Raw genomic sequence first — 16,466 nt, 5'->3', positions numbered from 1 at the left:
GAAAGTTCCTGTTAATAGCTTCCGAGAACAGCTTCCCCTGGAATGGCAATGCTCACACCCACCCCGCCAGATCCCCCTCCTTCCCCTCCCTCCTCTCTCACTTTGCCTCTTTTCCGTCCTCCTCCCATCCTCACCTCACCAAAGGGTTGGGGAACTTTCTTGATGCTATTGTAAGGAAAATATAGGACAATTTTTCTCCGCAGCAACCTGAAACAATATATAAACTCAGCTCCGGTAAGGAGGAACTTGCTGGGGTTAGTCTCTGTAATCCCCACTGATCAAAGGAAGAGCTCCTCTGAGCCTGTGACAAGCACCCGAGTCTTGATTTTGCTGGAGATACAGCAGCACGGGAGAGACTTCGCTGCAACTTTGTCTTTCATCCACTCTGAACTCTGGGGCTCCCTTCTAGGCAGCTGCAGACACCTTAACCTGCTGCTTCTCAACCTCAGCCCCGTCCGATGCCACTTCCGCTCCCAGCAGAACCTCAGCCAAATGCTCCTCCTCTTCGAAATCCTCATCTTCCCGCAGAGGAGGGTTCACAGGCAGCTGGAAATTAAGAGGGAGAGAAGCTAAATGAAGGCTGTAGTAATAATCAAAGTCATGGGCAAAACTGTGCTAACCAACCACTCAATGAATCACGTCTCATTTCAGCCCATCCCCTTCATGGTGTTCCAGGGTCACCCTGCGGCTCCATCACAGCCGGAGACCAAAAAGCAAAGAGTTATCAAACCAGTGCAGGCAAAGGCAGTAAGCATATGCATTACTTGGGCATCTTTCTTGGGTATCTGCATTGGGAACTGCTGCCAGTGATGATCCTAAAATGACCATGGGTTTGCACACTTACATTTGCACGCTTCCATCTTCTCTTTTCATAGAGGTTCCACAGAAAATGTCAACTTGCAATAGGGAAAGCTGGGTAAAGCAAAGCACTGTCTTTTTTTTCTGAGGTCCCTCTTCCCAGAGTACCTCTTCTTTACACAAATAAGAGAAATTTGATTACGTTTGCAGAAGAAACTTAGTTCCCAAAGTGCCCTCTCTGCCTGACGCGATGCCCCGTTAGTTAATATTCAGCCAGTTGCTGGGACAGCTCTTAAATCGCAGTGCCGGCATGTCCTCTTGCCCTGAGTACCTGCATCCTGGCCGTCTAGGTGCTGGACTTTACGTACCTTGTTTTGCTCCTGTAAAGTCCAGGTCAAACCTAGGGAAAACCCCTTCGTCTGCTCTCAGCAGTGGTCGTCTTGTAAGACATTTGGTGAAAGAGTACATGGCTGAAAGCCAGAAAGTTTGAGGTGGTGAGAATCCAAATTAAAACTGCAAATAAGCAGTGAATGAAGGTCTCCTGATAAGAAAGTTTTTGTTGTACTTATTACTAGACCTAGTAGACAGAAATGTTTGAATTTGCTAAAAAACACAATCTAAAAGAAACCAAAAACATTTGTAAAATCCGGTCAAAAACTACAGGTAGTCATGGTCAAGACGAAATTATGTGGAAAATCTGGAGAATTTGTCAAAACGATTTTACATTCCTGAATGGCCAAAGTGTTTTGTTTTCATTCATTTTTCCAGCTTTTCATTTGGAGACAAAATTTTTGTTTGAAAATTGACCTACATTTAAAATAATAATATTGAGCCCTCAAATAACTCGTAACAAGCTAAAATATTTTGGTGGGGCTCAAGGCAAGTGCTTTGGCTGGATGTGAAATGAAATCTTTTGGAGGCCCACAGAAGAACTGCAGGGGAACATGTTTGATCCAAGCTGATTTTTCACACCACCTCATTTTTCAGTTCTGCCGGCAAGTGGAAAATGCAGTATTGTTTGGCTGCTGTGATACCTGTTCTCACACCAGCAATGCAAGAAATAATTTTGAGACACCCTGTCAGGCAGAAGGCTTGGGTATGGACACCAAACCCACCAACTGCTGTAGCTCTTTCAGTGGAAAGCAGTAAGAAATCCCTACCCAGCTATCCCAGTTGCGGGTTACAGAGAAGAGACGAGGCAACAGGGAGCTGAAATGTAACATGATTGGGGTGGGGGAATTTTTCCTCTCCACCTTGTCCTTTTAAGTATATGTCTTCAACACAGATCACCAAGTAAAATAGGACCATGAAATGAAACAAGGCTCTTTATGATTGAAAAACCGTCACTTTCTTCAGGGACAGATGACTGTAACTCACAGACTTAGCCCTTCATCGTGTAAGGCACTGCTACATCTGCTAGATGAATTGTAGAGTGGAGATTAGCACCCACCGTTCAGCATCCAGCTCTGAGCATTAAACTAATTACTAGGTACCAGCGCTGCACGGCTTCCCAGCAGGAAGGCACTGCCCTATAAATCGTCATACATGAGCGGCATTTAGCCAGAGATGTTGAAAAAAATCCGGCTTTGTCCTGGGAATACTCCCAGCATAAGGGCTGGTTTCCCTTTCTGTTCTGAAGACAAAGCTCATTTCCCACGTTGTGGTGGGAAAGCTTGGAATGAAACCGTGTCCCCTCTGCCCTGCCACCCTTACACAGTCGCCCGGAAGGACGTTGGTGTGGAAAATCTTAAAGACATTTGAAAAGTAGAAGATGTACGGGATAAAGGCACCAGGAATTCCCAAACCCGGAGCAGGTTCCCAGAGAATCACCATCACTGCCACTCAGCGTGTCCTCAGCCATCCGCTTTGCAATGAATGTAAAATAGCCATTTATTTTACAAATGCCCAGAGCCAATGCAGCTTCCCCACCTGCTCCCACTGTGGGATATCAGGCATTTCCCTGCCATTTACTGCAACACAAACGCTCCCGTGCCGTTACATTTTATGGACTTTTACCCCGCAGAGAGGATTTTACAGAGAGAAGAAGGGCAGGAGGCTGCAAGAATTTTGTTCTCTCGTCTTTACATGTTTGCAGCCTCTTCCTCGGCATCGCGGCAGAGCACTTCCCTGCAGAGCATGAAGCCATGCGGCTAATGTCCCCCATCTGTGACTCTCCCTCTCATCCCCTCCCTGGTGGGCAGCACTGTCTGTGCTGGCATGGCCTGAAAGTTATCAGCGAGGGATGACATTTGGGCTTGCAGGTCCCGTACCCAACCCTTTTGCTCAGTGCTTGTGGGACAGAGGACCCATCAGAGCATCCTGCCCTTGGAGGGATGCTGGTGGAGTTTGCAGTGGTTCTCAGTCTCTCAGGGATGCCATCTTCTTGAATTAGAAGTGACTGGGACAGTCAAAGTGCTGTTTTCTCACTTTCCATTGCAGGTAGCGGGTCAGGACCTATTTTGAGACCATTTAACACATGCTTTCTGGCTTTCCCATCCTTGTTTGGAAAAATCAGGTTAGGAATTCACTGTGTTTGTCTTGCTCACCTCAGGAGATCTTCTGAGCTCCTCAAGAACAGGGGAGGACCCTACAATTTCCTAGAACAAAGCGAATTTGGGAAATGACTTGCCCTTTGGCGGCATCCCTCTTGCGGGTTGAGTTCTGTGTTGTTGGGTGGTAGGTTTTTTCCACCTCTCTGCTGAATGAAGTGCTATTTCCTACAGGATGTAGGGCTGTAGGAACTCTTAGAGTATTAGTGGCCACCTGATAGACCAAGGTGTTAGCCTAGTCCATGCATTATCCAGTCCCTGGATTGCCAGATAGTCAGTAACCCAAGGAAACAGGGAATATTGTATGTGCGTTGCAGGAGGCGAAAAGAAGTTTATACCCACATATGAGCTAGCAAATTTTATTTGCTGAGCTGCAGTATCCTACAGGATGGGTAGGAATAAAAGTAGTACCAAACACAAAGCTATTGGCCTGCTTTAGAGTTGTAATAATCTATAATATCAGTCCTGCTCAATGTCTCCCCAAATAGGAAGCAGCGGACAGAAAACACAGCAGTAACAAGGTTTCAGGATAGCGATCCTAGACCAGCTACCAGACACACAGAAGTTGTTTGGCCAAGACAGTCAGAGGTGATGGGAACATCTTGGCTCCAGAAGGATATGAAAACCAGGCCTGTACTAATTGCTAGCCAGACCGCACAACCTTGGGAGGGGAGATCTGCATGTCACCGTGGCTGTCAGGTTATGTTTTCTGTACAAAATGGTCTGCCTGCCTGCAGACAGAAGCCCTTTGGCATTGTACACAAGTCAACCAACCTTTTTCTGAGCTGTTTTACATGAGCGGGGTAGAAGATGACTAGCATGACGCTGAGGAAAGCCAGCCATCTCTAACTTAATTTGTTAGGCTTAGCTTTGCTGTGTGATGCAAATTGCTGGAGAGCACTACGCTGAGCTCCGCATCGGCGTAAACCTGTCTTTCCCAGACCACTGTGATCTGTGTCAGGAGCTTTCCAGATCCGCTGCTGACTAACGAGTGCAGGCAGGGGGGATGTATCTTGGGTGCCCACCTCGTGGTGTTCTCTAAAGGAGTAGATTTGAATAAGTCACTGGATAGTTTTTTTCTAGCTCAGCGCCTTTCAGGGTCTCTCAGATTACATGCCCAGCAGGCCAAACGCCAAGCAGAGGTGGGAGGCCTCAGTTAAATGTTCTGAAGGTGGATGGAAGAGTGGAGGAGGAAGGGAGAAGGTTGTCTCTGCTGCAGTGCACAGCAGCTGCTTCACGCTAGCCAGCTTTCCACAGATGCAGAGGTCAGCTTGGAAACAGATGTGTGAGAAAGAGAGGGTGAATGAGGGGGAGAGTGATGCGTGTAGCTATTTATTCAGCGTCTACAAAAACTCCTATGGACTTGGAGCTGGGCCCTGCATGTCTCTGGAAGAGGCATATTCACCAGCTCTGCTTTGTTTCCAGAATTCATTCAGGCTGCAAACGCTGTGAAAATAACCAGCTTTTGCTGTGATGCAGCCACACTTCAGCTGCGAAGCAGGGTCCAGATTTCTGAGATGCTCTCTAAGGAGGAGGCTTTCAGCTTATGAGCCATGTTCTGTCCCCAAGTTACAGGACCTTGGTTCTCACTGAAGTAGCAGAGATGTGTACTGCTCTGCCCTGAGGTCAGGATCTGGGTCCCCCAAGAAGGTCCCCTGCCAGGGACATCCTTTGTGGATGCTGGATGCTTTCAAGACATCAGTTTCACCCCAGGTTCCCGGCTGGTGATGGCCACTACTCTTTTCAGCAGTGCACTAGGTTATACAAGATGAGCTTGCTGACAGCTGGTTCGGGGCCTCTGATTTGTCTTGCACCGCCAGCAAAATGCAATGCTTGTCTTTTCCCTCCACCGCATGGGTTTTCTGAAATGTTCTGAGATGCAGCTTTGAGTGCAACCAGCCACCAAAGGAAGTTGCCCCAGTGTTAACCCTTGAGATAGGCTGAGTGGCAAGTATGATTAATCAGAGTAAATAACAGCAAAAGTGCTATTTACTGGGATGTAGTTCACCAAAAGGAAAGCACGGTACAATACGACGCTCTGGGTCAGCTCTCCTGCGGGTGTAAGTCAGCGCAGCCCTGTAGGGGTTAGCAGACTTGTACCACATAGCTTCACATAAGGCTTTGCCTTTCCATTAAATTCTCCCCTTCCAGAAAACTGTTGAAAAAGTCCCTTAGTTAATGTCTGGGCAACTTCAAAGGATCAGAGCCAGGATTTATCCTAGAATGGTCAGAGAGACGGGGACCTGAGTCCCGCTCCAGTGCAACTCTACGGCAGGCAGGATCCTTAGCGGGCACGGATCATGGCTGATGGTGAGGAACAAATAACTAGGGGTGATCTATATCTGCACGATGAAAAATAAACAGCTTGCAGAGACGAACATGACTGCCAGTAATGTCAGGCTGCTCGGAAGAGCCCCTCTCCCTTCCAGCAAGGTAACAAATTAATTGGGCTACGTGGCTGTTGCAAACAAAGTCACAAGTTTGCTTGCTGAGCACAGCCTGTGTGCTTGGTGACAGTGACATATGGGAGACAATTAAATAACTGCCGTTATGTCCAGGTTAGTGAGAAAACTGATCGCCTTATGAACTGGATTTATACCATGTGTCTGGTGCAAAGGTAGACACACAACCCAGGGTTAGAAAGGAGACATGCTGACTTCCCGCTGAGCTTACAAGCTTCTTGTTCACATCTCTCTATGGATTTCACTGTTGTATAAAACCCCACCCTGCCCTGGCCCCACAGAGCTCGCGCCATTCCCCGGCTGGCGAGGAGGTTTTTTCTGTAGCAAAGGGTTATTTGGTCTTCTATCCTGATGGCTAAAGCCTGGCTGTATAATTCACCACCCCAGGGTTTCTGAGCTCAGCTGTTTCTCCCAGCCAAGCCCAGCCACCTCCAGTTCTCCCGCTGTAGGTGGGCACGTTCGGTGTTCAAGAGTGACGCAGAGCTGAACAAATCCTGCTGGCGGTAACAACCAACCCAAAGGCAGTCGGCTCGGGGGTTAGGGTTTGACCCGCTGTGGAAAAGGCAAGCCATTGGGAAGCAGCAGTGGGATGCCTGGGAAAGCTGCGGGGATGGGCTGGGATGCTCCTGCCGGATAACAACCAGCCTGAGGGAGTCCAGCTCAACCCCTTGCCCTCCTCCCAGCCAGCTTGCACCCAGGGGACGGGAGACAGAGCAGTGGGGAAAGGCAGAGGCAGCAATGGAGGAAGCAGCCCTGCACCATTTTGTGGCTCCTTCCAGCAGTCCCCGGGGCAGAGCGCTGCCTATTTTTAGCTCTTGAGGTATCTGAAATACCACCGTGATATTCATTAACGAAAACCCCGTCGGATGGGAACTGCAAGGCGGGGGGGCGGGGACGATGGCTGGTCTGTTTTGTTTTTCTTTATTTAATTGCTGGCTTCAGTACAGAGGCAGAGCGTGGCAGGAGGCTCGGCTCCTCTCACCTCAGGAAAAGCGGGAGCACCAGACCCAGGGGAGGCGGGAAGGGAAAAGTCAATCAGGCAGTATTTAAAAATCTACCTGCTGGGCCCGGGCGAGGGGGGGGCCTGGAGATTTTAATGTCATTCCCAGCTTGAGATGCAGCCTGGAGAGTGAGAAAAGAAAGGGGTATCTTCTCTTCTTGGATCCTTAATTGCTCGTTAAATCATCCAACAAATGCCTGAACTCCTGGATGGCCCCATGCTCCTTGACAGAGGGGCTTCATCCTTGGCAGGGGGGAGAAGTATTTTTAAAAATACTCGTTTCACCTGCTTTTTCTAGGTCTAGAAATTTGAGTGTTCAATGCTTCACTCTGCAAAATAAAACCGAGTCTGGAATATTTTTATTACCATTCAGCATGAGAAATAAACTTTCTTACCAGCCGTTCCCCTGCTCCAGGCTGTCGACTCTTGGCCTGCCTGCAGGCAGCTGCCTGCACTGCGGGAAGGCAACCTCTCCCATGCCCAAAAGGGACCTCCAGTGACTGCAGAGGAGCATGTACCAAAACAAACCCCTGCCCTACGAGCTCAGCCCTGCTTCTGGGCCAAGTAGACCTGATAACCACAGCCAGGGATGCCTGTCCCTGGTTGCTCCCGTGCTGCCCTGTCATCACTGTTCATCTATGTCTTCTGCTCAAACCCTCTTGCGTAGTCTTAAGTCACAGGGGACTGCCACAAGTCTCAGTAGTGGAAAAGGTGAGGCAGCTATTTCCCAGCACAGAAGATGTGACAACTGTGCCGTTCCCTCTGCTGCTTTGCAGAAAGCAACCTGCAGTTAAATCCACGAAGCTCAGAAGCAGCCCAGACCCTGCCCATAACAGCTGGAGAGCTTCAGATGTGCTTTACCATCCCAGACAGATGGACAGATCTGTGAGTTACACCTATAATCCCTCTCCACCCCCAGTAGTCAAGATAAAATACAAAAGACCTCCTTCCTACCTGACTGAAAGCATGGATGCTTTTTCTGCACCACCCATGCACAAGTAACGGGGCCATGCCAGACCGCAGCCCCGAGTGGACCAGCCATTAGCAGCTTTTGTGTCAGAGTCCGTGAAAAGAGCAGAATTACAGCTCCAGCAGGGCAGGCAAACCGTACTGGTGATTTATGAATATTCACCGAGCTCCCAAAGCACTCTGGGGCAGAAGACAAGCTTTTGAAATTAACTGAACACTTCAAGGTTCTTCGTTTGTCTTGGCTTTGAGGTGTGAGTCACCAATACCGTTTCTCCAAAGTGAGCAGAATCTGTACAGAGGGCTGGGAGGATTCCTGGGCACTAAAATATGAAGTTAAGTATTCTGCGAGAAAGACTTTATGTTCATGAAGTCTTCAAAGCATAGAGACTTCACCCCATTAAATTTTATGGGGTGGTGTCTCCATACAGTACTGACACTTCTTCAGCTCATAAAGGCTGGATGTTCAGGGGACTTGAGGCTCTTTCACTGAGTGTTGAAATCTCCAGCAGCTTTAGTCTCCAGTGCCAGCGGTTTGGTGCCCTGCATTTTTTCAACAATTTCAGTGTTCAATATAGAGAGGCTGCAGAGGAGTTTTGATCCTGGCCCTGCAGGCCATGTCATACACCTTGTTGTTTCCACCCATGCAATTAGGTTATTGTGGTGCTCTCCAATACTAGCGCTCCTCCACTTCTAACTGTACCCATGACCTAAGATATAATCTGTTTGCTTTGCCACAAAACCTGTAACACCTTGTCCCCAGTGCTGGCGGTACCCAGGGAGAGCAGCCCATTCAGCAGTTGGGCTATCCCCATCGGAGCTGCTAAATCTGAGTGTCAAACAGGAGCACCAGCAGCACCAGGCAGGGCAGAGGAGCAGGGCAGAGCCTGCCGTAGCCAGGAAGGATGTAGGAGCTTCTCCGTCAGGCAACGTGCCGGCTCCCCGGGTGCTGCACGCCCAACTGCGGATGGCTTTGTGCTCATGAGACAGGTCGCTGTGATGGACGGGGGTTGTTTGTCCGTACGAAAATGACAGCAAAGCATGGGCACTGCCTGCACTCCCTTTTGGGAGACTCATGTATCTGGTCAGCGTTTGCTGATTTAGACCAAACACCCTGGAAGGCGAAAACTTCCACTTGCGTTTGTCCAAGAATGAGTTCAGTCTAGCAGACAAGAGAAAAGGTGATAAAACAAGGAGGTTGTCTTCACTAGTTTGCACACATAAGGAATAAGAGCTCCTCTTCTCCAATTAATTATAGCAATAATAATTGGTTTTGTTTCAGCTGGTAGAAACATGAGACTTTTCCAAAATTTTCAGAGCAATGAAAGAAAAACTGCAGATTAGCCAACACCCCTGGGCTTTTGGGAGGGTGGGCGGGGGAGATCCACTTACTGCAAAGCAAGTAGAGGATGTCATGAATTTGGGTGCCCTGCTTCACACATGAGTGAAGCATCAGCCACCGTGGACTATTACAGTGGGGCTGAACTCAGCTATTCCAAGGCTGTCTAGACATTCCCATCCTAAATCTGAGACATCTTCCGGACCTGAGTTGTGTCAGAACACTATCCTCCAGGAAAAGTTGCTGTTCCAGCGAATTGCGTTTTTCTCACCAAAAAAGATTCCATCTGAAACCAGCCAGCTGGCCCTGCCCTCACTGCCATACTCCTTAACCGCAGGAGATTCCTCTCCCTCTGAGTCACAAAGCATGACAGCCAGCCAAGGTGGTCTGTCTGTTAACATGTAGCAGGGGCTTGTAGCAAAGAACAAGAATTCAGGAAAAGCAATAAACCAGCATCTGAAAAAATTTGTTTCTGGATCCTGCTGTCATTTCAGATACAAACAGCCCCTACTTTAGCAAGGTTACACACTCGGTTAAAACAGGTATTGTCACAGGATATGCATCACTTTGCTAACAATTTAAAATATACTTGTACCTATATGAATTTCCTTCTGTTCCCAAGAAGCTCCACACATACACAGTGCTGACTGGTTTGTCTGCTGAATAGAAATATTTGTTGATGTGAGGTGTATTGCACAAATAACCTCTTTCTTTGTGGCTCCATCTTCCTTTTGCCCTTTCTGTTGGATCATAGGGTGTGGATCCTAAAGCCCCATCCTGAGAAATGCAGCTGCTTTATTCCTACTCACGGTTTGGTGAATTGTTTCTGAAATATCTGGCTTCCAATTCTGTCTTGAGCATCTATGTGACCTCTTGTTTCTTTCCTCTGCAGGCTGATGCCAAAATGGTCTGCGATGTTGTAAGTCGGATGGAGGACACAGAGCCCTTCTCTCCAGAGCTGCTGTCAGCTATGATGAGACTCTGGGCAGACTCTGGGATCCAAGAATGCTTCAACCGGTCCCGGGAATATCAGCTTAACGACTCGGCCCAGTAGTGAGTCCATACCCTTTTGTGTTAAGCAGCTGCATTTGGGCTTGTTAAAGTTTTAACTAAAGTTAATGACGTCATAGCAGTGGATCTGAACAGCAGTGGTTCTGCTTACAGACTGGGATATGTGTTGTGTGACAGACTGCTGCAAGGCAGAAAGGATCAGGCAGGACGTTCGTGTCCCCTCTGGCCAGTCTGGGGTCAGGTCCATGACCCTGGGGCCAGGTTCCCAAACTGCTCCCAAATAGCTCCAGGTAGGTTTCTACAAATATGGATCTAGTGAGCAGAGGCAGACCAACCCACGGGTGTGGCTAATGGCTTCTCCATTTGTCTGATAGATAACAGAAGGGTGTGATCACTCACTTCGTGTAGCAGCACGGCTCTTGGGTTTGCTTTTCTGAGTCGTACACTGTACTGATAGGCAGCTGGATTACAGCCATGGGTAAGGGACCTCTTCGCTGTGGCATTGCGTTATTCTCATAATGCGGTTGGTGGCATCTCTATTGTTAGGGACCACATCCAGATTATTTTTAATGGTGATTGTCTGAATCCATGGCTTTGGTTCATCCCATCATAAGGACAGGACGTACACCCATAAGCAGTGCTCTGGCTCTGGAGAAACGTTGAGTGCTTCCCCAATTTCAGTTCAGACCCATTTCTAATGATAATTCATCCAATCTGTTTGCCTCCACCTAGGCAAGGAGGCTAAAGCTTTTCATCCCATAATTTCAATTGCAGCAGCTGTTGCAGTCAGGCAAAAGGTCCCCTGGCCCTGTACTGTGTCTTGGGCTGTAGTCAGTAAAACGTGGTTAGGTATAAGCATAAGGAACAAGCAAGCACAGAGCACATTTCCCCAGTTATACCCTTGGACCTTTTGGTAGTCAGGGAAATAGAGGCTTCCCCAAACGGTGACAGGGGAATGCTACATCCGTGCTTTCGTCTTTCACAATATCCCGTGTCAACAAGTTCACCAGCTGCCTCATGCAATTCTGGAGTTGTTACTGTGTGTTTGGATTGTCTGGCATCTCTGCTTAGGGTTTTCCTGGATACCTATGAAAGCACAAACCCAACCACTGGCGTGGCTGATGGTTTTGTCCTGTGTGGTGGGCCTGATCGTCTCCAGTCTGCACGAGCTCCTCCCATCAAGCTGGCAGGGCAGTTAGGGAGTGCAGGATTATTTCTGCTCTTGTGGTGCTGCAGCAGAAGGCGAGTGATGACACATCATTTGGCACTGACCAAAATCCAAATGGGAAACCTGCAGATGTGTGGTTGGTGTCACAGCATCCTACTCAGCCATTTCTCACCACGAGCGACTACATCTCGGTGATGATCCTGACGTTATGCTGCCTTTTAATCACTACTAGGTGGACATCCATGTTTAATCTATATTTCATTGCCTGTAACAGCAAAATCTGCCTTCTCTTGCCAGCAGTTGTTTTTCTTCTTTTTCTTCACAAAAGAATAGTTTGATGGCATAAACATACCTTTAGAGATATAAATTATATAAAATGCCAGTCCTAATTGCATTACAACCTTGTGGAAAATTCTTCAATTGTTTTAGAGCCAATTACCTTGAGGAAAGTATTTTGATTTCCCTTCCATGCAAGATAGCAGTTGAAAATAATAAGCATAGCCCTCCCAATGTGACCAGCTGCTGGGCAATTCATCAGCAAGAGCTCTGAAACCACAAGCAGTTTCTAGGCGTGAACTGAAGAGGTTCTCTGCTGTGGTATTCACAGCAATATCAATGTGCAGTTGCAGCTCAGCAAAAAGAATTTCGGTGTCTTTAACAAAATGTCTTGCATCCAGATGAGGATGCACGATCCTCCTTGCCAGGGGAGAGCTGTGCTGCCTCTCTCCTTAGCCACGCTGTGACTTCTGCTGTGGCTGGACACTTGTTTTCTCTGGGCTAGGTCAGATGGTGAAGCTGAAGATAACCGAGTCCTTTGCATTTACAGACCTGCTGCCTTTTACGAGCCTCTGGTGGTTCTGTCACCAGGAGCAGAGATGCTGTCACAGGGCAGGGCACTGTAACACATCCTGCTGCACCTCTAGGCCCTGGTGCCATCACACCAGATGGTGATGCGGGAGAGGTCAGTTGGCACTTATTCATGCCCAGTAGACACCCAGTGAAAAGAGGCATATTTTTCATCTAATCCTTTGATGCTTTGGGGTTGTTTTCTTCTGCATGAGTGAAAGATTTGAGGGAGTTTTCTATTTTCCTTCCCCCCACCCTGGAAAGGACTTCTCTTTATTGACAGAGATACTGGATTTGAAACACTAGCAACTACGAAATGTGTCTTTGTTAGAGCTAATAAAAATAAATTCCAGACAAGAGCTGAATCTGAAGTTCCCCAAAGTTTGAAAAATGGTGACGGGCAGTTAGTTGGACTAGCATCGCCCTGATTTCAGACTTTGTTGATGTTAAGTCATAGGGACTGGTGTTTTGCTGGCAGGAGGGAAGTTTGCTGCCGGAGTCAGAGATCATGCTCCATGGTGGCTCAGCACATGTCGCAAAGCCCAAAGGCACCAAGCGACCAGGTTCTGCCATGGCCACCACAGGTGAGACCTTTAGGAGCAGTCCAGGCGCTCCCCTTCACCCCAGAAGCCACCTGCTGAATGCCCTGGATGCTTTTCAGAAGCCCCCCTCCGCTGCCTGGCTATACCTGAGGAACCGCCACTTGGGCTTCTCTGAGTCAGTGCTGCCGTTGTCCTACATTACATTGCTCCTCCAGTGCTTTACCTTGAGTTTTTTTAAATGGCTTGAACAACAGGCCTTCTGCTACAGCCCCTGGCAGACCAAGTCATGGGCTAAGCAACAGCTAGCATCATGGCTTTTATTAGTCTAGCATTAATTTCACTGAAAATAGATTTAATATTTTGTATTAGCCCAAACAAGAAGGGAGCAATAGCTCTTCTCTCCTACCAAAGATGGGCAGGAGGGCATTGCTTTCTACTCTCCCATGCATGCTTGCCTAACCTTGTGGACTTCCCTGCAAAGCTTTGCTTCTTTTGGCTCTAAAGTCAGCCTGTCTTCAGCAAGGATTTCATAGCTACTGCAAAGGAATGACAGAAAACAGCACTTTGGCAAATAAAAAACATGACCAAGGACGAGGAGAGGTTCTGTAAGGGGTCTCCTGTGTCTTGGGCAGCAAAAAGTAAAACCATAAGGACAGCAAGAGAAGAGAAGAGAGTAAGATGGAGCAGTTGGTTTCATCCTTTTTTGTTATTGCATTTTTTCATCGATCCCTAAGGCAAATTTACGGGTGGGTTGAGTTCCACATTCCTAATCTTTTGATTATGTTTTTATTCCTACTTCGTCTTCTGTTCCTTTCTTGTTTCCATGCCTAGGAGCTAAATCTACCTCTGATCATCAAAGAGTCTGGGCACTGCTGATGTCTTTTTCTTCTCCAGCCAGTTTCTGTCTGCAGAAGCACATCTGTGACCCACATTTTTCTTTCAAAATCAGTAAAATACAGGTTTCCAGCTGGTTTCCTTAATCTCCTACTTTTGTTCAGATTTTAAAATTGTCTTGTGTTTCCTAGAGTTGAGTCATAACTAGCCTGGTCAGTAGAGTACGGTGCATAGGGCAAGTTTGATCTTAACCACCCAGGGATGGGGACCTGCTTTGAATGACCTCCAAACTTCATGGGGGGAATGGAGCAGACGGAGCATCCACACGAGCACCAGTTTTCTGTGTGCATATTGAAACAGGCACAGGCTCTGCGAAATGTGTAGGCAGAGGCAGTCTGAAAGTACACAGTCACAAAAAAGCCAGAATCCATCTCAAGTTATTCTCCTTCTGCTTCCAAGTACATTGAAAGATCATTTGCTAATGCCAGGGCTGTGAAACTACCGTGAAAATGTAAAATATTTTAGGCCTGCATTCAACCCATCCATCTTCACACGTTGGAGGTGTCGGGGCTCAGAAGCTTGTTGCCTTTGGCTCTCTCTGTAGGGAGTGAAGGGAGGGAGAGATGCCTCCAGAGAGGGATACAGACCTCACTGCTCAGCACAGAAAGAGAGGTGCGATTGTGTCTACTGCCCTACCATAGCTAACCACAGCCCTGACATCTCGGGTCCGTGCCAAATACTGAGCCCAAACTGGACAACACTTTGGTCTCTCCATCTTCAAGAACTCCTCTGGCAGTGCCTTATAGAAAAGTGGCAAGAAACTCAGAATAAAATACCTCAGTGCCTTCCTTCTCACCCCATCTCATGTGGGGCTGTTTCCTGATCTCTTCCTTGCAAAAGAATTGTCTTTGCAGGACAGTATCACCTTCTCCATTGATAGGTATTACATCCCACATGCCAACACACCCTTTGCATCGAGAAAACAGTCAAGAAAGTAGAGACAGATGTTGCTGTGATGTTGTAAACAGCTTCCAGACTGAGCCCCGACAAGGCATCATTGGAACAGGCTGCCCAGAGAGGCTGTAAAATCTCCGTCCTTGGAAATACTCAACACTGAGCCACCTGAGCTAACTTTCATACTGAATTCAACTTTGAAGTGGGCCCTGCTTTGAACAGGGGGATCGTCCAGATGAACTCCAGAGGTCTAATCCAAACCAGCATTTTTGGTTTGTCATTTTGTTTTTCCCCCCTTCGCTCTTTCCCTCATGACACTGGGTTTAAAAGGGAGAAGGGGTCTTCAGGGTTGGCTGCAGCTTCCTATTCCTAGCCATGCAGGACCATGCAGCTCTATGATAATGCCCACTGGAGAAGTCAGCAAGACAAACGTTTAGACCATGGGACTTGCGGGTTGTGGACATTATGCACGACTGTCAGGACATGGTCTGTTTTAATGAGCTGCAATTGTTGCTGGCTCTCTCAGACTGAAAAAAGAAAAATTATAGGTCAAGGTTTCGTATTAATATTCCCGTCAGGTGCATAGATTCCATTTTCTCATCACAGCTTTTGCATTAGAATATGGTTTTCTGAACGCCAATCTTATTCGTGCTTATCACTTGCGCTCCTTTGCATTTAACTGGAGGAGCATAAATGGAACGATCCAATTAATTGGGATGATTTGCATTGCGCTTTTTATTGAACAACCCACCTTTATGTCTTGGAGCCCAAGCACCAATAAAGCAGAAAGGGAAAGTATATCACCAGTGGAGATGTAGATACATTTGTCTGAATTTATGGTTTAATTTACCCCTGTAAGTAAATATGCCCACCAGCTTTGAATAATTAAGTTCCCCCAGTGATAAGCAAAACAAGACAACTCATAAAGGCCAGGGCTGGTCAACTGGCATCACCAGCCTTGTTCAGCTCCCACAAATGAGATGCAAATAGATTTCCAGGGAGGAGCAGCTCTGCAATGTCTGCTGGTGCCAGGTCTGGCGTAGGGCTGTTTCTGGTAAGCAGGAGGTGAGGGAGACGGGGGCAGACTGAGCATCAGCCTGTTAGACTGTAGCAGGGCTTGGGCTTGGTAGGGGTCTCAGGCTTCATTATTGTCCTCATAAATTAAGGAATCGCTATCGTTCTATAGCTACATCTAGGGCTGAGGAAGGGCGCAACAGGAAAGATGTTGTCTTTGAAATCAGCTGGATGTTTTCCAGCATCTCACCCTCAGTCTTCATCCACCTGGAGACCCCATTTCACCAAACTTGGGTGCAATGTCTCCAGGAGCTGCCTCTGTTGGCCCAAAGCTGGGTGGAGACCATGTCACGGTATCTTGAAGGTGGGTGTTAAGCAATGCTCACCTTCCCGTCCCACCAAACACTGCCAGAAGAGTGTGAGGACTGAGCTTCCTCACCCGAAAACTCATTTACAAGCAGAGGAAGCAGAGGTCTGCGAGACTCTCTGCATAACACAGCTCCATCATAAGACATTGCCACTTATTATAACGCCCACCCCGCTAGGCCCCTCTCAGACACCGGTGCAGAGGAGAGCTCCCCCAGACCCACTCTCTCCTGGGGCACAGCCTCTCCACAGAGGAGAGGCCACTCAGAAGCTTAGTCCCAGAGGGCTCTTCCCTCTACCCTTTCCAAGCCACACATGCAAATCACTGGGGAAAGGGGGAACAGTCTCAAAAGACATTTCCTGGCTGGAGCTCATGCAAACTCTAAAGAAAATGAAGGAGAATGAAAAGCAGAAGGTCCTGTCCCTTATGAAAGGGGACAAACCACCCTTATGAACACCTGGTTTCTGAAGGACTATATCCCCTCTCAGTCTATGTGAAGGTATCTGAGATGCCATCACCCTACCACTTAACTTCTTCCGTGAAGAGGAGAAGCTACAGAGATGGGCTTTAAAGTGGAGCTTCTGGCAGCACCCAGCGACGTGGGAACATCCAGGAA

At 47.8% G+C, this 16,466-nt stretch overlaps 1 protein-coding gene across 2 annotated transcripts in view; it reads left to right on the top strand.

Moving 5' to 3' along the window:
- GNAO1 (G protein subunit alpha o1) overlaps positions 1-16,466 on the top strand; it is a 146,330-nt gene that overhangs the window by 86,415 nt on the left and 43,449 nt on the right. For both annotated transcript variants that reach the window (XM_082005835.1, XM_082005834.1), the window contains exon 4: positions 10,007-10,167. In XM_082005835.1, the coding sequence (XP_081861961.1) occupies positions 10,007-10,167 (161 nt within the window). The remainder of the gene's footprint in view (positions 1-10,006; positions 10,168-16,466) is intronic.

The sequence above is a fragment of the Phaethon aethereus genome (assembly GCF_964289735.1).
Source record: "Phaethon aethereus genome assembly, chromosome: 13".
In the NCBI taxonomy this organism is placed as follows: domain Eukaryota; kingdom Metazoa; phylum Chordata; class Aves; order Phaethontiformes; family Phaethontidae; genus Phaethon; species Phaethon aethereus.
The sequence above is the reverse complement of the archived record's forward strand: the minus strand, read 5'-3'. Positions and strand labels throughout refer to the sequence as shown.